Raw genomic sequence first — 20,936 nt, 5'->3', positions numbered from 1 at the left:
GATATTATTATATATTACAAAAATTTTTATTTTCAGGGCTGTTGCAAAGAAGGCTCATAGTACAATCCAAAAAATTAAAAAGGAGGGCAAGATGTCTGAGTGCCTGTTAAAAGCTTTGCTGAACTGTAAGACTTTTGAAGAACTAGAACACGTGGTAAGGAACCCTTTTTATTTAATGTAATACCTACCTGAATATATTATAATTTGTGTCTTTTTATAGTTAAAAAATAGCTAGAAATAAAAAGCCACAGAGTCATCAGCCACCATCGTTATTTAATTCAACAAAATATTCTTTATTCAGTAAACATCTTTTAAGCCTTTTTTTGTGTGTGCTAGGCACTTGGATTTACAAAGATGACTAATATATAATCCTTGTCTTCAAGGAATTCCCAGTCGAGTAAGGAAAAAGAGTAGGTAACAGAAATGAGAAGCTTGAGGGAGAGTGCTAAGCTGGAGACACAGATGTGAATGTCTTCAGCATGTAGTTGGTATTTGGAGCCATGAAAATGGAAGAGTTCACTCAAGGAAAGATCATAGGGTAAGCAGGTCAGGGTAGACCATTGAGGAAAACTAACTTTTGAAGCATGGATAGAGGAAGGGATAGCCTAAGAAGGAAACGTGGAAAGAATAATGAGAGAAGTATGAAGAGAATCAGGAGATAAGGTACCCATGGGATTGAGGCAGAGAGTCATAGAAGGAGGTAATGATCAGTGGTCTTAAGTAATTAAATATAGCAGGGAGTTTTGGCAAGATAAGGACTGAAAAATGTTTATTTGGTAATTAGGGGATCATTATGGCTCTTTGTGATACCACTTTCAGCAAGGTGTATGGAAAGAGAAGCCAGGTGGAGGTGGGTTGAGTAGTGAACATGTACTCAGAAGTAGAAGCATTGTGTGTGGACATGTTTTAGAGGAGCTTGCTTGAGTTGAGAACTTGTAGTCCTTGCAGCCCAAGCATTGAGTTTGTAAAGGGAATGAATCCAAGCAAATAGCTAACTGTAAGCATGTAGGAAAGCATAAAGCATTTGATAAGGAATAACTGTTTTTATACATCTTGTATTCTTTGTTAGTATTAATTCCTCTCTGAAGGAAGAAGAAAGAATTGAAAAGAGGATGTCTTTAGCATTCTTGCATGTCCTCTCGTTTTGTGTCCTAATTTTAACTTTTGCTTTTTAAAATGTATTGATTTGGTATGCTTTCTGACTTTTTACCCTAGTCAGCGCCATATAAAACTGGGAGCAAAGGCACCAAAGCCCAGAGAGCAAAGCAGCTGGGATTAGAAGGAGCAGCCAGGACACTGCTGGAGAATCCAGGGGAGCTGAGTCTTCTCTCTTATATTAAACCCAATGTGAAAGGTACTTAATTGTTTAAAGAGGTCGCTCCTGTTTCTTTTCTGATTTAAAAACTTAGGTTAAAAAATTGTTTCATTAAGTAATACAAAAGAATAATATAGCATATAAAGGGCAAATTATTCTAATAAAACAAATCCCAGTATATCTCTTTCTTAGCCATTTAGCTTTCCTTTTTTGATAAAGTGTATGTTCTTGTCTTTTGCTCATTTTTCTGTTGTGTTGTTTCTCTTTTTTCTTATTAATTTGTGAGTATTTTTTAGATATTCTCTCTTGGAGTTATATATGTTACAGATCTTTCCTCCCAACTTGCAACTTCTCTTTTCACTTTGTTTATGGTATCTTTTGGTAAATAGAGTCTTAGTTTTATCATAGTTAATTTATTTATCTTTTCAGTTTTATTAATCTTGTCTTTTAAGATAATTGCTTTTTTTTCTTTTTAAAGAATTCCCTTTGCATCCAAGATTATGCAGATATTCCTATATTCTTTTAAAACCTTTATCCTATTTCTAAAAACTTATAAAGATTTTACAATTAAAAAGGCATATCTTCTCTTTAGAAAGAATTTCAACAATTCAGACAGACATGAATTGTAAAAGAAAGTCCTATTCCCACACTTCTGCTCTCCATGGTAAAATGCTTGTCTTTTTCTGAAGTGTATCTTCGTATCTCCCTGTGTGTACATGTACAGGAAAGGATGAAAGAGGAAAGGGGTAAAGGAGCGATATTTCTAAGAAAAACCCAAGAAAAGTGCAAATGATACATGCCAAGGTATATTGGTTTTATTGTCAAAATGAGCCTTGAAGTGAGAGCTTTTTAAGTAAGAGTGGGGGCTTTTTTCAGGGAGTGCTCTGACAGGATTGAATGGGGAGATTGATGCTCTAGGGATCACTGCTCTCATTCTAGTTCTTTTTGACATTCTGTTCTTTAGGCTGGGAGATTGTCTGTAGGGGGCAGTCTCTGGTAACAAAATCTGCAGGATGTACTAAACTGTAGAGAAGCAGCGTACTGAAACCTGTGTTTTTTTAAAAAATAATCTGGCAAATACAGATTTGCAGTTGGAAAAATGGAGTATGTGTGTCTGTGAAAATATGAATATCTGCTCATACCCAAATACACCCACCTTAATATCTGTATTGAAAAGGGCAGTAATGATAAGAAAAAGCAAATTTGTATTATTTGAATTTAGAAATGGGTTGAAATGAGTAAAATTCAAGTTTAATTTTTTAATGTGTATTTTCTGTTATATTTTCAAATAGTTGCAACTTTAATATTTTAATGTTAGCTGCAACTATTTAACCAAGCATTGAGGTTAGCCACAGTGGAAACTATCTGAGCCCAGTGTTGGTATGTTTTATTACAAATGTTGGAGCTTTCAAAATGTTAGATGCACAATGATTTATGGTTTGTTTTATTTTTATCTTCTGGTCTGTTTCCTTTCCTTCTACTCTTCACCTCCTCTGGTACAAAGTTTTCCTTAGTTCACACACATACTGAAATCCTATTCAGTATGTCTGATAACCTTGTATCTTTTAATTGTCCTGTGGGGTGATGCTCATGCACTATCTGATGATGAGCACTAGGTGATACTTCTGATAATGGGGTAGGTCAGGCCCAGCACAGTTACATATCCCAGAACCCATCTAGCACACATACCAGAACTTCTCTGTTTGCTTTTCTTTTCTCCCTTTTTCTTTTACTCTAATCACAAACATAGTATTATAATCAATTCTAAACAACTTTGAATTGCTTTTCAAAGTTTGCTTGGAATGTTTTTCCCTTCTGTCTCTTCCTTCTTTATGCCACATACATCCTCATTATCACTCTCTGTTCCTTACTGTTTTTCTAAATAAGTATTTTCCTTATTGCCATCATTCCTCAAAGAAGTATTTCAGAAACCAGATATTTCAGTGTCGCCACCCCCCCAACATGGGAGGCACTTTTAATTACCACAGACCAACAAGAATTGGTCTGAATCAGAAAGATAGCCTGTGCTACAAATGGACTACATCCTAGAAGATCCAGAATATCCCTGTACAAGGAGGAGTAGCTAATTGCCCCTTTGTAAGTAAGATGAGATGGTGCTAGTGCAGATAAGCTGAGGAGAAGTGTTCAGTTTTTTAATTGTGGAGGTTTGAAGAGCATGTGGCTGTAAAGCTTTCACTGCAAGGCAAGGGATATGATTTTCTGGTTCTCTGGACATTATTTTCTCCTGATTTTACTGAGGTGCTAAACTTTTTGAACTCTTGTTATCCTTGGCTGTATTAAGCCCCAATGAACAATTCTCTCTGATGAGACAAGGTGCTTTTTCAAAACACACAAGACTCTCTTCCAATTCTCTCTCCCTAGTTGGACTGAGATGGGGGGTTTGTAATTTGGATCAGCTTTTGGAATGGCTGAATGTTTCTACCTGCTGTTAAGCACTCTGGCTCTGAGGTGGTTCAATACACCTCCCTACCAATGGTTTTTTTAAGCTTTAATGAGTATCAGAATCATCTGGGATGCTCTGTAAAACAATAAAATGCCACAGTCTAGAATCTATATTTTTAGCAAGTATGTAGTATAATTTTATTTTAGGGTCCTTAGACTATACAATCCATTGTTCTAGAGCTTTTGAATAATTTTAATTACATATGGTTCATTAAATTCATAAGGTTTACAAATTGTATCTCCCTCAATGATGTGAACTTTTCAAAAACTCTTTGTTTTAATCGCCAAATCTGTAATTTCCTCTTTCTGTTCTCTCTCATTAATTGATCTCATTGTAGGTTCCCCCTTTACTACTGACTTCTCACCCTGGTACTCTCCTTAAACTTTGAGTGATGATACTCTGAGGTACTTTTGGACCCCAGGAATGAGTGCATAGTGAGTAGTTTTCTAGGATAAAGACTGGTCTAGTGAGAAAGCTAACACAGAACAGACATCTACTGACTGCTTACTATGTGCCATAGCTGTTCAAAGTTCTTATATATATAGCCTTCCACCTATCAAAGATTGTTCCTGAAAATTGCCTCATAGGGAAAGTCTCTTAAAATGTAAATAGGATACCTATTTCAGTTACCAAATTTCCTTGAAATAAATGCAATTACATCATTAGTTAAGATCAGTTATCATAATGCAACCCAACAAGTTATTTCCTCTTTATTAATTATTCTGTAAGTCTGTCCTCCTGCTCTCTTTGTCTTTTGTACCTGTTACTCATTAAATCTGTGCTCTTAGAAAAACATGATACTCAGTGCTTGTGTAATTGAAGCTTTAATGCAAGAAAAAGCTTTGATGGAAATAGAACAATAAAGACAAAAGAAATGAAGGAATGCATTGCAAATGATTTCTTGATATATTCTGATATTGCAGGGACCATAATATACAAGACACACTGCTGTAAATTAGCAAACTGAAAGCACTCAGAGAGAACTTAACATACCATTAGTAGACAGTTCAGCTGTAAGATGAACAGCCACATAATGACTCTTGTTTTGTGCTTATTTGAGATTTGAGACCTATTTCAAATAGGTATTGAAAATGTGAATAAATGCCTCATAAACAAAATTGGGATATTAATAAAATTCCTTGTAAAGGAAAATTTTTATAACTGGAATGAAGTAGTATACCTTGGGATATGACTATTAATATGTATTTCCTATAACCACACTTAATATTTGTAAATAGTTCATGAAGTAGATACTATTATTACCATTTTCATAGGAGTCTGAGGCACAGAGAGGACAAGTAACTTGCCCAGCACACATTTGGTAGATGGTAGAGCCAGGATTAGACCAGGCAGCTGGCTCCAGACTTGCATTTTTTTACCACTAGGTTATATGGTATGTTAAGGCCCTGTATTACTGTTTCTGGAGGCTTGTTTTCAATGCTGAGGGAAGCTTGTCACTGCTATGATATTCTTCTGTCTTAAATTTGTCGGTTTAAGGTTTTATTTTGACTGGAAAAAATTTATTGTGATTTAATTATAGATTTAAAAACCAATCTCTAGTTCTTGCTTTTGTTTTCCTTCTTACCCTTCTCCTAAAGGGCTTTCAGCACTCCAGGATATTGAAACAGGAGTGCAGCATATTTTAGCAGACATGATTGCTAAAGACAAAGACACACTTGACTTCATTCGGAAATTGTGAGTAACTCTTGGAGAGTTTTCTGCTCTGTGGACACATGCTGTTAAGGGTTGCACAGTTAGTGCTAATTCCAGTGCTCATTAAAACTTTACTTTCAGACTTAAAAATTTTTTTTAATTTTTTTAGTAGCAGAATTCTTTGTTCAAATAACAGAACCCGAGTACATGAAACAGATAAAAGTAAAGTTGTTTTGATTGAATTCTGGGCATGGATCCTGGAACTCTGCCTGTTCATCCTCCTTATTCTGAAGCACCTCAGCAGAGGCCTCTGAGGAACATGGTTTAAAAACCACTGCATAATGCAGTATATGCTAGAGAGCAATTCATAACTATTTAGAGTGGGTGGCATTGCTTTTTATATGTACTTAATTTTATAATATCTCATTTCTAGTATTTACTAGTGGTTGGATTACCTTGGAAATGTGTAATATCAGGTATGGATAAATGTGATGACCTCAAAATGAATTTTAGGTGATGGAGAGAGCAGCTTATCCATAGTGTCACACAAATTTATAAGAAAGTAAAACCTTTTGACCTAGACACTACTTGGGTTTATGGATTTTATGCCTCCTAAAAAAAAGACATTATTTAAAAACCCCATTTTTAGGTACTCTGTCTTTCCTTTTCTTCTGTATATCGAAAGACAGTTTTTGGTTTTTTTTTTTGCAGAGGTCTGTTCTTCCTCTCTCTTAATATCTCTAGCTGTGTGAGCTGTGCAGAGGAGAGCAAAGGTGGAGATGAACCAGTTGACTACTGTTGCTTATCAGGGCTTTTGTTGATATAAGGGAGAAAAATTTTCTGTTTTCTCAGTAGCCCTCATAGAAATGAGTTGAAGTAGAAGAATTGCCCAGGTTTTTAAGTGTGTTTTTATAAGTAATCATACTGCTGAAATTTGGTTCAATTTCTAAATTGTCGTTGGAAGCTGTCCTGACATATTATCGTTTCCCCTCTTTTTAGCTTTAAATTGGTTCTGACTCCCTAACTCAGTGGTTAGGAAAGGATGATATCTAGGCCAGAGTTATTGGTCTCTTGGGTAACTGCAGGTAGTATCTCAACTCATTTAGATATTTTATAGGAGGACTGGGTTGATATATAAATAGATTTGTGCTATGCTAGGTATGCTAGACCTATGCTAGCATGAATAAGTGAGGAGTCCTTTTTTCATGGGTCAGTATCATTTTTATAGTTGAGCATCATATATAAAAAAATCTTATTTGGTAATTCTTGTTTACTTTTTTGCTAATCTTATTTCTGTATAATGTGTTTCTTTACTGAAATACATGTTAATAACTACTTGTGGTTGAATACTTGTGTATCTGAACAGGTGCCAAGATAGATATATTCATATCCAGTCATCTTTGGCAAAAGTGTCCTCAAAAAAAGTAAATGAAAAAGATATTGATAAGTTTCAGCTCTATCAAAACTTCTCATGCAATATAAGAAACATCCAACATCATCAGGTAAATAAGGAAACTGCTTATTCATGCTGATAGTAGTAATAATGATAATTCTTCAGATTCGTTTATTACTTTTTTTACTAAGGAATTAAAGAATTTTCAATCAGCTATTTTTTCCTTCATATAAATTTTTATAATTTTCTTATATCCTCTGCATTTCACAAATGGGAATCTCAAGACCCACAGAAGTTAGTAAATGATACTGAGAATTATTAGCAGAGCTAAAAATATAACACTAGGTATCTTGGCTCTCTGGCAGGTGATCTTTCTTATTAGACTTTCCTTCCCAGGAAAAGATTTGATCTGGATGTGAGCTCAATTCTGGATCCTTTCCATTTGAAATACAAATTAGAGATACCTGATTTAGAATAAAGTATGAGAAATCTCACCTAGTTATATAAATTATAGTCATTATATCTGTCTTTTAATCTCATTTTTCATTTTACTAATTCTTATCCTAATTGTAGTTATAGGTTATATGTGGAATGTTGCTTAAACTTGTAGAAAAAAAATTTTGTTTTACAAACCGATAATACAATAACACTAACTTTTATATTTACCTGTGTAGCTATCTTTACCAGTGTTCTTTATATGCTTTTGAGTTACTGTCTAGATTTTATTTCAGCCTGGAGGACTTCCTGTTATGTTTCATGTAGGGTGGGTCAACCCCCTCAGATTTTGTTTTTCGGGAAAAATCTTAATTTCTCCTTATTTTTAAAATTGATTTTTAGTTGTGACAAAATACATATAACAAGCTTTACTATCTTACCTGTTTTTAAGGGTACAGTTTAGTAATGTTAAGTATATTGACATTATTGTGCAACCAATCTCCAGGTTTTTTGTTTTTTTTATCTTGCAAAACAGCTTTTGTGAATGTAGAATTCTTGGTTGACAGTTTTTTCTTTCAGCACTTTGAATATGTCATTCCATTATCTTTTGACATACATGGTTTTGATGAGAAATCAGCTGTTAATCTTACTAAGCCTTCACATATGATGAATTACTTTTCTTGCTTCATTCAAGATTCTCTTTAGCTTTTGACAATTTGATTATAATTTGTCTTGCTGTGGATCTCCAAGTTTATTCTTCTTGAAGTTTATGATTCTTGGTTGTGTATATAGATGTTTTTCATCAAAATTGGGAAAATGATGGCCATTATTTTTTCAAATATTCTTTGAGCCCTTTTCTCTCCTGAGTTTTCCTGTTAAATGTATGTTGGCATGCTTTAGAGTATCCCACGAGTCTCTTAGGCTCTGTTCATTTCTTTTCTTTCTAATCAGAGTGTAATCTCAGTTGACATATCTTCCAAGTTGATTCTTGTTCAAATAGACGATTAAAACCCTTAAGTAAATTTTTCATTTCAGTCATTGTACTTCTTTGCTCAGGAATGTCTCTGGTTCTTTTTTATGATTCCCAATTCTATTGATATTCTGTATTTGTTGGGACAGCATTCTCATGGTTTCTTTTAGATCTCTGTCTATGATTTCCTTTAACTGAGCATGTTTATAACAGTTTAAGTTCAGTTCAGTTCAGTTCACTTGCTCAGTCGTGTCCAACCCCATGGACTGCAGCACTCCAGACCTCCCTGTCTATCACCAACTCCCGGAGTTGACCCAAACTCATGTCCATCAAGTCAGTGATGCCATCCAACCATCTCATCCTCTGTCGTCCCCTTCTCCTCCTGTCTTCAATCTTTCCCAGCATCAGGGTGTTTTCACATTAGTCCGTTCTTCGCATCAGGTGGCCAAAGTATTGGAGTTTCAGCTTCAACATCAGTCCCTCCAATGAACACTCAGGATTGATCTTCTTTAGGATGGACTGGTTGGATCTCCTTGCAGTCCAAGTGACTCTCAAGAGTCTTCTCCAACACCACAGTTCAGAAGCATTAATTCTTCGGTGCTCAGCTTTCTTTATAGTCCAACTCTCACATCTATACATGACTACTGGAAAAACCATAGCCTTGACTAGACAATTTAAAGTGTGTCTATTAATGCCAACGTCTGAGCTTCCTCAGAGACAGTTTCTATTAGTTTCTTTTTTCCTGTGAACGTTTGCCTGCCTTGTAATTTGTTGTTAAAACTTGGCCATTTTAATAAGTTGTCAACACTGAAAATCAGGTTCTCCTCCTCCCCAGCATTTGTTTTCATTGCTGTTATTGTTTTGTGGTTTGTTTAGGGACTTCTAAATTGTTTCTGTAGTCTGTATTCTCTATCATGAATACACAGAAGTCTTTGGTCCATTAGCTTAGTTGACATCTGGTTACTTGACAGAGATTTACTTAATCCCTGGAGCCAAAACAAATAACTCTCTCCCCATCCTGTGTATTTGCTCTCATTGGGACAATCATCAACGTTTAGTGAGTGTGTTTACAGCTCTACCTTAGCCTTCACTTCCTCTTTACATGGAACTCAAAGGTCAGACAGAAGTGAAGGTTAAGGTCTTCTCAGAGCAAGTGTCTTGTCTAGTCCTGAGTACTAGACAAGACACATAACCTCTAAGATTCCCTAAAATATGCAGAAATTTAAAAAAGCCTCTTTCCCTCATGTGTCTCATTTACTGGCTTCTTCCTTTCCCAGTTTTCTGGTCTATCTGATGTTGCTCTAATTATAATTCCTTATCCCCAAGCGTCCCTTTACCTTTGAGACTGCAGCTAACACATTGCCTTTAAATACTTTGGACAGATACCACCCAGGAAATGACATATGTCCTGGGGAAGCTCTGAGACAGGCAAAACAAGGGCAAGTCCTTGAGCCAAACCCTCAGGAAGCATGAAACAGACCGAACCACATAATCACAAGTCTTTAAGAATAAGGTCCATATTGCTCCCTCTAGTACTTAGCAACCTGCACCAGAAAAGTAGGCTCTTATCGGTACCACCACTGTTGAACTGGAGAGTGGAGGATGGTAAGTGGGTACATTAAAAGTGCTGTTTTACAAAAATTCTGCAGCTTCTTTCTTCTTTTAGTGTTCCTCTGTTTGTTATAAGTTTTCTTCTTTTTGTGTTCCTCTGGTTGTTGTAAGTTTTTGATTGGATTTCAGAGTTATGAAAAAATTGAATCTGACTGTTTTATGCCAGCTTGTTACTTCTGTAAAGGTTTGGATTTTAGAATTTCCTCCTCGGCCACTTTGGTGATACCACATTTAACAGCATGTATTCCCCTGTTCTGTTCTAAAACCAGCATGTGACTTTAGCCTTATAAAGTGTTATCTTGTTTAATATTTTTTAGTTTGAAGTCTACTTTGACATCAGGATTGCAACTTGTATTTTCTTAATGAAAATTGATTCCACCCTTGTTTTCATCTTAACTTTTCAATTATATGAAATGCTTGCCCTTAGTTCTTTTGCTAAAAATTTCTAGTCTTCCTTTAGCTGATTGAAGCTGATTCTCTAGTCTAGTATGGAGTTGGCAAAACTTTTCTGTAAATGACCAGAGAGAAAATACTTTAAACTTGGTAGGCTGGATGGCTCTTCCTGCAAATTCACAACTGCCACTGTAGCAGGAAAGCAGTCATAGATAGTACGTAAGGGAATGAGCACGGTTGTGTTTTTAAAAAAATTCTGTTTGTGAAAACAGATGTCGGATTGGATTTGGTCCATGGGCCATAGTTTGCTGGCCTCTGCTCTTATATTAATGTTTTCTCAAGATTTTATGTGTATAGTACAGGCATGCCTTATTCCATAGTGCTTTGCTTTATTATGCTTTGCAAATACTGCCTAGTTTACAGATTGAAGGTTTGTGACAACTGTGTGTCATACAAGTCTGTTGGCACCAGTTTCCAACACTTGCTGATTTATGTCTCTTTTGTCACATTTTCATAATTCTCACAATATTTCCAAGTTTTAAGTGTTTGTTATAGTGATCTGTGATCAGTGATCTTGGATGTTACTATTGTAATTGTTTTGGGGTGCCACAACCACACCTGTATAAGACAGCAAACTGAATTGATAAGTACTGTGTGTGTTCTGACTGCTCCACCAACCAGCTGTTCTCCTTTCTGTCTCTTCCTTGGACCTCACTGTTTCCTGAGATACAATAATATTGACATTAGGCCATTTAATTATACTACAGTGGCCCCTAAGTGTTCAAATGAAAGGAGGAGTTTCACATCTCTCACTTTAAATCAAAAACTAGAAATGATTAAGTTCAGTGAGAAAAACAAGCCAAAAGCTGAGATAGGCCACTCTCTAGCCTCTTGTGCCAAATAGGCAGCCAAGTTGTGAATGCAAAGGATACATTCTTGAAGGAAACTGAAAGTGCTACTCTAAGGAACAAAGAATGATAAGAAAGTAAAGCAGCCTTTTGATGATATCGAGAAATTTTCAGTGGTCTAGGTAGAAGATCAAAGCAGCAGTAACACTTCCTTAAGTCAAAGCCTAATCCAGAGCACGGGCCAAGCTATCTTTAACTCTGTGAAGGCTGAAAGTTGAGGAGGCTGCAGAAGAAAAGTTTGAAACTAGCAGAGGTTGGTTCATGAGGCTTAAGGAAAGAAGCAGTCTTCATAACTTAAAAGTGCAAGCTGGGGACTTCCCTGGTGGTGCAGTGGTTAGGACTCCATGCTTCCACTGCAGGGGGCACAGATTGAGTCCCTGGTTGGTGAAATAAGACCTTTTGTGCTATTCAGCTCAACCAAAAAAAAAAGAAAAAAAGAAAAAAAAGGTGAAACAGCACATGTTAATGTAGAAGCTGCAACAAGTTATCCAGAAAATCTAACTAAGATAATTAATGAAGGTAGCTACAATAAGCAACAGATTTTCATTATAGACAAAAAACAGCCTTATACTTGAGGAAGATGCCATCTAGGACTTTCATAGCTAGAGAGGAAAAAAATGCCTGGCTTCAAAGCTTCAAAGGATACGGTCTCTCTTGTTAGGGACTAATGCAGCTGGTGACTTGAAATTGAAGCCAGTGCTCATTTACCAATGCTCTATAAATGGAACAACAAAGAAGGCCAGGATAACAGCACATCTGTTTACAACATGGTTTGCTGAATACTTTAAGCCTACAGATGAGTTCTACTGCTCAGGAATAAAGATGCTTTTCAAAATATTATTGCTCATTCACAATGCACCTGGTCACCCAAGAGTTCTGATGGACATGTACAATGAGATTAATGTTGTTTTCATGCCTAACACAGCATCCACTCTACAAGGAGTAATTTTGACTATCAAGTCTTGTTATTTATGAAATGCATTTCAGAAGACTATAGGTGCTATAGAAAATCCTCTGATGGATTTGGGCAAAGTAAATTGAAAACCTCTAGAAAAGATTAAAAAATGAAGATCATGGCGTCTGGTCCCATCACGTCATGGCAAATAGATGGGAAAACAATGGAAACAGTGACAGACTTCATTTTGGGGGGCTCCAAAATCACTGCAGACGGTAACTGGAGCCATGAAATTAGAAGACACTTGGTCCTTGCAAGAAAAGCTATGACAAACCTAGATAGCATATTAAAAAGCAAAGACATCACTTTGCTGACAAAGGTCCATCTAATCAAAGCTATGGTTTTTCCAGTAGTCATGTATGGATGTAAGAGTTGGACCACAAAGAAGGCTGAGCACTAAAGAATTGATGCTTTCTTATTGTGGTGTTGGAGAAGACTCTTGAGAATCCCTTGGACTGCAAGGAGATCAAACCAGTCAACCCTAAGGAAATCAGCCCTGAATATTCATTGCAAGGACTGATGCTGAAGCTGAAGCTCCAGTAGTACTTTGGCCACCTGATGTGAAGAGCTGGAAAAGACCCTGATGCTGGGAAAGATAGAAGGCAGGAGGAGAAGGGGACAACAAACAGAGGACGAGATGCTTGGATGGCATCACTGACTCAATGGACATGAGTTTGAGCAAGCTCCAGGAGATGGTGAAGGACAGGGAAGCCTGGAGTGCCGCAGTCCATGGGGTCTCAAAGAGTTGGACACAACTGAGGGACTGAACAACAAGAAAGGATTCACCATTCTAGATGCCATTAAGACCATTTGTGATTTGTGGGAAGAGATATGGTATCAATGTTAATAGGAATTTGGAAGAATTTGATTTCAGTCTTTATGGGTGACTTTTAAGGGTTCAAGACTTCAGTGAAGGAAATAACTGAAGCTATGATAGAAATAGCAAGAAAGCTAGAATTAGAAGTAGAGCCTAAAGATGTGAAAGAATTATCATCTCGTGACTTAACTAATGGATGAGGAGTTACTTTTTATGCATGAGCAAAGAAAGATGTTTCTGTGAGATGGAATCTGCCCCTGGTACAGATGTTGGAAAGATTGTTGAGATGGCAACAAATGATTTATTAATAGAATGTTACATCAGCTTTGTTGGTAAAGCAGTGTCAGGTTTTGAGGGGATTGATTCCAGGTTCTACTGTGGGTAAAATGCTGTCAGCATTTGCCTGTTACAGAGAAATTGCTCCTGAAAGGAAGGCTCAATTGATGTGGCAAACTTCATTGTTGTCTTATTTTAAGAAATTGTCATAGCCACCCCAATCTTCTGCAGCCACCACCCAGATCATTCAGCAGCCATCAAAACTGAGGCAAGACCCTCCACTAACAAAAAGATGATGACTTGCTGAAGGTTCAGATGATAATATTATTTAGCAATGAAGTATTTAAAATTTTTTTAAAATATTTATTGAAATATAGTTGTACAATTTTATATAAATTGCAGGTTACATATATTAGTTCACAAATTTTAAAGGTTTGTTTATGCTCCATTTATAGTCATTATAAAATATTGCTTATATTTCCTGTGTTGTATAGTATATCCTTGTAGCTTATTTTATACATAGTTTGTAACCCTTTTTAAAAAAAAAATTGTCAATTTTTATTTCATTTTTTGACTGCTCTGCATCTTTGTTGTGGCATGTAGGCTTTCTCTAGTTGTAGAGAGCAGGAGCTACTCTTTGTTGTGGTGTGAGGACTTCTCACTGTGGTGACTTCTCTTGTTGTGGAGGATGGGCTCTAGAGCCCTAGCTCAGTAGTTGGGCACACAGACTTAGTTGCTCCATGGCACGTGGGATCCTCCTGGACCAGGAGTTGAACCCATGTCCCCTGCTTTGGCAGGTGAATTATTAACTACTCGACCACCAGGTGGAGAAGGCAATGGCAACCCACTCCAGTACTCTTGCCTGGAAAATCCCATGGGCAGAGGAGCCTGGTAGGCTGCAGTCCATGGGCTTGCTAAGAGTCAGACATGACTGAGCGACTTCACTTTCACTTTTCACTTTCATGCATTGGAGAAGGAAATGGCAACCCACTCCAGTGTTCTTGCCTGGAGAATCCCAGGGACGGGGGAGCCTGGTGGGCTGCCGTCTATGGGGTCGCACAGAGTTGGACACGACTGAAGCGACTGAGCAGCAGCAGCAGCAGCAGACCACCAGGGAGGTCCCTAGTTTGTACCTCTTAATCCCCTTCCCCTATCTTTTCCTCTCCTCCATTCCCTCACCCCACTGGTACACTAGTTTGTTCTCTGTATCTGCGAATCTTTTTTTGCTATATTCTGTAATTTGTTGTATTTCTATATTCCACATATAAGTGATATCATATAATATTTTTCTTCTCTATCTGGCTATTTCACTTAGCATAATACGCTCCCTGTTCATCCATGTTGTTGCATATGACAAAAATTTTGTTCTTTTTTATGGCTGTGTGTGTGTGTTGATATATACCACATCTTCTTTATCCATTCTTCTGTTGAAGGACACTTAAATTGCTTCCATATCTTGGCAATTGTAAATAATTCGGCTTTGAACATTGCGGTGCATGTATCTTTCTGAGTTAGTGTTTTTGTTTTGGATATACACTCAGGAGTGGAATTGCTGGGACATATGACAGTTCTACTTTTAGTTTTTTGAGAAACTTCCATGCTGTTTTCCCCAGTGGCTGACCAATTTACATTCCCAGCAACTGTGTACAGGGTTCCCTATTCCATATCCTCGCCAACATTTGTTATTTGTGTTCTTTTTGATGGTAGCCGCTTTTAAATTAAGGTATGTACATTTTTTTTCTTTTAAGACATACTGTTATTGTATACCTAGACTACAGTATAATATAACTTTTATATGCACTGGGTAACCAAAAAATACGACTTGCTTTATTGTGATAGTTGCTTTATTGTAGTAGTCTGAAGCTGAATCTGTTTCAGTATCTCTGAGATTCACCTGTATTCTCTGACTTTATGACACAGGCACAATTGTTTCCTTTGTCCTTGATACTTGAAGGACAGCTTTGCTCAGTATAATATTTTTTCCTTGCATTTCCTTTCCTTATGTTTGTCAAATATGTTTCTCTGTTGTCTTGCTTTGCATGTTTTTATTTGCTTGTTTGTTTTTGGAAATCAGATGTCAGTCTCATTTTCTGTTTTCTAGAAGTACTGAAGATGTGGGTCCTGTGTTGTTTATTCCTTTACTTTATTGATTTATAGAAGGATGAGGGAGATTTGGAATCAGGACACTGCCAATGTTCTTTAAACCTGGAATTCCTCAAGAAATCATTTAAAAAATTTATTTTGTCTTCCTTTCTGAATTTTACTATTATAAGGAGAAGATAATGAAAAAGACATTGTACAGGAGACAGGGAGCAAGACCATCCCCAAGAAAAAGAAATGCAAAAAAGCAAAATGGCTGTCTGAGGAGGCCTTACAAATAGCTGTGAAAAGAAGGGAAGCAAAAGAGAAAAGGAAATTATACCCATTTGAATGCAGAGTCCCAAAGAATAGCAAGGAGAGATAACAAAGCCTTCCTCAGGGATCAATGAAAGAAATAGAGGAAAACAACAGAATGGGAAAGACTAGAGATCTCTTCAAGAAAATTAGAGATACCAAGGGAACATTTCATGCAAAGATGGGCTCAATAAAGGACAGAAATGGTATGTACCTAACAGAAGCAGAAGATATTAAGAAGAGATGGCAAGAATACACAGAGAACTGTACAGAAAAGATCTTCATGACCCAGATAATCATGAAGGTGTGATCACTCGCTCTTAACATAGAGCTGGACATCCTGGAATGTGAAGTCAGGTGAGCCTTAGAAAGCATCACTACGAACAAAGCTAGTGGAAGCGATGGAATTCCAGTTGAGCTTTTTCAAATCCTGAAAGATGATGCTGTGAAAGTGCTGAACTCAGTGTGCCAGCAAATTTGGAAAACTCAACAGTGGCCATAGGACTGGAAAAGGTCAGTTTCATTCCAATCCCAAAGAAAGGCAGTGCCAAAGAATGCTCAAACTACCGCACAATTGCACTCATCTCACATGCTAGTAAAGTAATGCTTAAAATTCTCTGAGCCAGGCTTCAGCAGTACGTGAACTGTGAACTTCCAGATGTTCAAGCTGGTTTTAGAAAAGGCAGAGGAGCCAGAGATTAAATTGCCAACATCCGCTGGATCATGGAAAAAGCAAGAGAGTTCCAGAAAAACATCTATTTCTGCTTGACTGACTATGCCAAAGCCTTTGACTGTGTGGATCACAATAAACTGTGGAAAATTCTGAAAGAGATGGGAATACCAGACCACCTGACCTGCCTCTTGAGAAACCTGTATGCAGGTCAGGAAGCAACAGTTAGAACTGGACATGGAACAACAGACTGGTTCCAAATAGGAAAAGGGGTACGTCAAGGCTGTATATTGTCACCCTGTTTATTTAACTTATATGCAGAGTACATCATGAGAAATTCTGGACTGGATGAAGCAGAAGCTGGAATCAAGATTGCTGGGAGAAATACCAATAACCTCAGATATGCAGATGATACCACCCTTATGGCAGAAAGTGAAGAGGAACTAAAGAGCCTCTTGATGAAAGTGAAAGAGGAGAGTGAAAAAGTTGGCTTCAAGCTCAACATTCAGAAAACGAAGATCATGGCATCTGGTCCCATCACTTCATGGGAAATAGATGGGGAAACAGTGGAAACAGTATCAGACTTTATTTTTCTGGGCTCCAAAATTACTGTGGATGGTGATTGCAGCCATGAAATTAAAAGACGCTTACTCCTTGGAAGGAAAGTTATGACCAATCTAGACAGCATATTAAAAAGCAGAGACATTACTTTGTCAACAAAGGTCCATCTAGTCAAGGCTATGGTTTTTCCAGTGGTCATGTATGGATGTGAGAGTTGGACTGTGAAGAAGGCTGAGTGCCAAAGAATTGATGCTTTTGAACTGTGGTGTTGGAGAAGACTCTTGAGAGTCCCTTGGACTGTAAGTAGATCCAACCAGTCCATTGTAAAGGAGCTCAGTCCTGGGTGTTCATTGGAGGGACTGATGTTGAAGCTGAAACTCCAGTACTTTGGCTACCTGATGTGAAGAACTGACTCATTTGGAAGGACCCTGATGCTGGGAAAGATTGAGGGCAGGAAGAGAAGGGGACAACAGAGGATGAGATGGTTGGATGGCATCACCGACACAGTGAACATGGGTTTCGGTGAACTCTGGGAGTTGATGATGGCCAGGGAGGCCTGGCGTGCTGTGGTTCATGGGTTCGCAAAGAGTCGAACACAACTGAACGACTGAACTGAACTGAATGAAAAAGACTAGAATGTTTTACTTTTCATAATGATGTTTAATTATCATCACTAAAATTTTTGAAAACTTATACAGTGGTATACATTTGAAAATGTTTTTTTTATTTTGTGTGTGTGTAACAACAAAGAAACTTCAGTTATGCTACAAAAATGACTGAACTGAACTGAATGAAAAAGACTAGAATGTGTTAACTTTTCATAATGATGTTTAATTATCATCACTAAAATTTTTGAAAACTTATAAAGTGGTATACATTTGAAAATGTTTTTTGTGTGTGTTTGTATGTGTGTGTAACAACAAAGAATCTTCAGTTATGCTACAAACATTCTTGAACACTAACTGTGCATTTGTTCCTTCTTAGGGTATATAGGTGACATGGTCCCTGCTCTTGAGCTTTTGAAGTGTTTCACTGTTATATCTAAGTTGTCTGTTTTTACTTTTGTGTACAGTGTATCACATGGGGTAAAGTGCATACTTCTGATAATTGGAAAAATTGTTAGAGTGAAGTTTTACTTACCTACTTATTGTCTACTGATACAGCCTAATGAAAAATAATTTTTAGCAAAACCAGTTACTAAACTACTAAAATTCCATTTGCAGAAATTATTGGGCTGTTAGACGTTGTCTCCTTTTATTTGATTTAATTTTATTGCGACTTTGGAAAAAATAAATAGTTTTGTTCTGTTAATAATAAATATGAATAATACTTCTGTTTTTGAATGCCAAAAAACATTTTGGTTTCTGCATTTTAACTAGCATGCGTAGCACATGTGACATTCTGAGTTAGTTGTTGCATTTAAATTTGTGATTGACACACGTTTCTAAGTGACAATACTAAGACCTGAGAAAGTAGAGCGTTTTGGGTAATGTCAGTTTTGAAAAACAGCCCTGTGTTTTGAGAATTTTTCAGTTATCTTGGAGGCTAGAGTGATAATATGCCAGCTTAGAAAGATGATTTTTCCATCCCTATAATGCTAAGGCCTCATGTCCCCAACTCTAAACTCTGCTTTTCAGCCTACACATAGATAGCCAAGCATAGAGCATCCCAGAATACAGCAGCAAGGGAGAATGATGACAGACCGTGATAAAGGAACAACAGTGGCTGAAACTCCTTCAAATACTGTGGGAAGAGTTGTTGTAGCTGTCTACTAAATTTACATTATTTCTTCTAGCTGCATCTTGTTTTCTTTTTTTTTTTTGTACGTTGGTCCTTAGTGTGCTCCTTTCCACAACATGGATTTGTAAATCCGCCTTCCCATTCTTTTTTAATAATAGCTTCTTTCACTGATGTCTCACTTTCTGTGCCTTTTAATAGTACTACTTTTACGTTCAGTGCTGCTGTCATCTACAGTAATTCTGGAATATCTTTCAATTCTGTTCAGCCACTCAGTCGTGTCCGACTCTTTGCGACCCCATGGACTGCAGCATGCCAGGCTTCCCTGTCCATCACCAACTCCTGGAGCTTGCTCAAACTCATGTCCATTGAGTCGGTGATGCAACCATCTCATCCTCTGTCCTCCCCTTCTCCTGCCTTCAATCTTTCCCAGCATCAGGGTCTTTTCAAATTAGTCAGTTCTTCGCATCAGGTGGCCAAAGTATTGGAGTTTCAGCTTCAGCATCAGTCCTTTCAGTGAATATTCAGGACCGATTTCCTTTAGGATAGACTGGTTGGATCTCCTTGCAGTCCAAGGGATTCGCAAGAATCTTCTCCAACTCCCCAGTTCAAAAACATCAATTCTTTGGCGCTCAGCTTTTTTTTAATAGTTCAACTCTCACATCAATGCATGGTTACTGAAGAAGCCATAGCTATGACTATATGGACCTTTGTTGGCAAAGTAATGCCTCTGCTTTTTAAAAAAAAATTGAAGGATAATTTTAATTGAAGGATAATTGCTTTACAAATTTTGTGGTTTTCTGTCATACATCAATAAGAATCCACCATAGGTATACCCATTTCCCCTCCCTCCAGATCTCCCTCCCATCTCCCTTCCCACCCCACCCTTCAGCCTGTCACAGAGCCCCTGTTTGAGTTCCCTGAGTCTTACAGAAAATTCCCTTTGGCTCTCTGTTTTACACATGGTATTGTAAATTTCTATGTTACTCTCTCCATACATCTCCCCTTCTCCCTCGTCTCCTCCCACCTTGTCCATAGGTCTGTTCTCTATGTCCATTTCTCCATTGCCACCCTGAAAATATATTCATCAGTGCCATCTCTTCAGATTCCATATATATGTGTCAGTATACGATATTTATATTTCTCTTTCTGACTTACTTCACTAAGTATAATGGGCTCTAGTTTCGTCCACCTCATTAGAACAGATTCAGATGTGCTCCTTTTTATGGCTGAGTAGTATTCCATTGTATATATGTACCACAGCTTCTTTATCCATTTTCTGACAATGGACATCTAGGTTGCTTCCATGTTCTAGCTATTGTAAATAGAGCTGCAGTGAACATTGGGGTATGTGTATCTTTTTCAGTTTTGATTTCCTTAGGGTATATGCCTAGAAGTGAGATTTCTGGGTTATATGGTGGTTTCACTGATTTGCATTTATCTGATAGTGAGTGATGTTGGGCATCATTTCATGTGCTTGTTAGCCATCTGTATGTCTTCTTTGGAGGAATGTCTCTTGAGGTCCCTTTCCCACCTTTTGATTGGGTTTTTTTGGTATTGAATTGTATAAGCTGCTTGTATGTTTTGGAAATTAATTCTTTATCAGTTGTTTCCCTTGGTATTATTTTCTCTATTCTGAGGGCTGTCTTCACATTTTAAAGCTTTCAAGTTTAATTAGGTCCCACTTGTTTATTTTTGTTTTTATTTCCATTACTCTAGGAGGTGAGTCATAGAAGATCTTGCTTTGATTTATGTCATTGAGTGTTCTGCCTATGTTCTCTTCTAAGAGTTTAATAGTTTCTGGTGTTACATTTATGTCTTTAATCCATTTTGAGTTCTGCTTTTTAATATGCTGTCTAGAATGATCATAGCTTTTCTTCCAAGGAGCAAGCGTCTTTTAATTTCATCGCTGAAGTCACCATCTGCAATGATTTTGGAGCCCCAAAAATAAAGTCTTTCACTGTTGCCATTGTTTCTCTATCTATTTGCCATGAAGTGATGGGACTGGGTGCCATGATCCTAGTTTTCCGAATGTTGAGTTTTAAGCCAGCTTTTTCACTCTCCTCTTTTACTTTCATCAAGAGGCTTTTTAGTTCTTCTTTACTTTCTGTCATAAGGGTAGTGTCATATGCGTATCTGAGGTTATTGATATTTCTCCCGGCAGTCTTGATTCCAGCTTGTGCTTCCTCCAGTCCAGCATTTCTCATGATGTACTCTGCATATAAGTTAACTAAGCAGGGTGACAATATACAGCCTTGATGTACTCCTTTTCTGATTTGGAACCAGTCTGTTGTTCCATGTCCAGTTCTAACTGTTGCTTCCTGACCTGCATACAGGTTTCTCAAGAGGCAGATCAGGTGGTCTGGTATTCCCATCTCTTTCAG

At 37.3% G+C, this 20,936-nt stretch overlaps 1 protein-coding gene across 2 annotated transcripts in view; it reads left to right on the top strand.

The window, feature by feature from the left end:
* Window positions 1-20,936, top strand: part of SRBD1 (S1 RNA binding domain 1) — a 238,278-nt gene that overhangs the window by 24,385 nt on the left and 192,957 nt on the right. For both annotated transcript variants that reach the window (XM_025260955.2, XM_025260954.2), the window contains exons 6-9: window positions 37-154; window positions 1,216-1,354; window positions 5,378-5,474; window positions 6,799-6,934. In XM_025260955.2, coding sequence (XP_025116740.1) covers window positions 37-154; window positions 1,216-1,354; window positions 5,378-5,474; window positions 6,799-6,934 — 490 coding nt within the window. The remainder of the gene's footprint in view (window positions 1-36; window positions 155-1,215; window positions 1,355-5,377; window positions 5,475-6,798; window positions 6,935-20,936) is intronic.

Source organism: Bubalus bubalis, chromosome 12 (genome assembly GCF_019923935.1).
Source record: "Bubalus bubalis isolate 160015118507 breed Murrah chromosome 12, NDDB_SH_1, whole genome shotgun sequence".
Lineage (NCBI taxonomy): Eukaryota > Metazoa > Chordata > Mammalia > Artiodactyla > Bovidae > Bubalus > Bubalus bubalis.
This window is presented reverse-complemented; position numbering and strand designations above follow the sequence as displayed.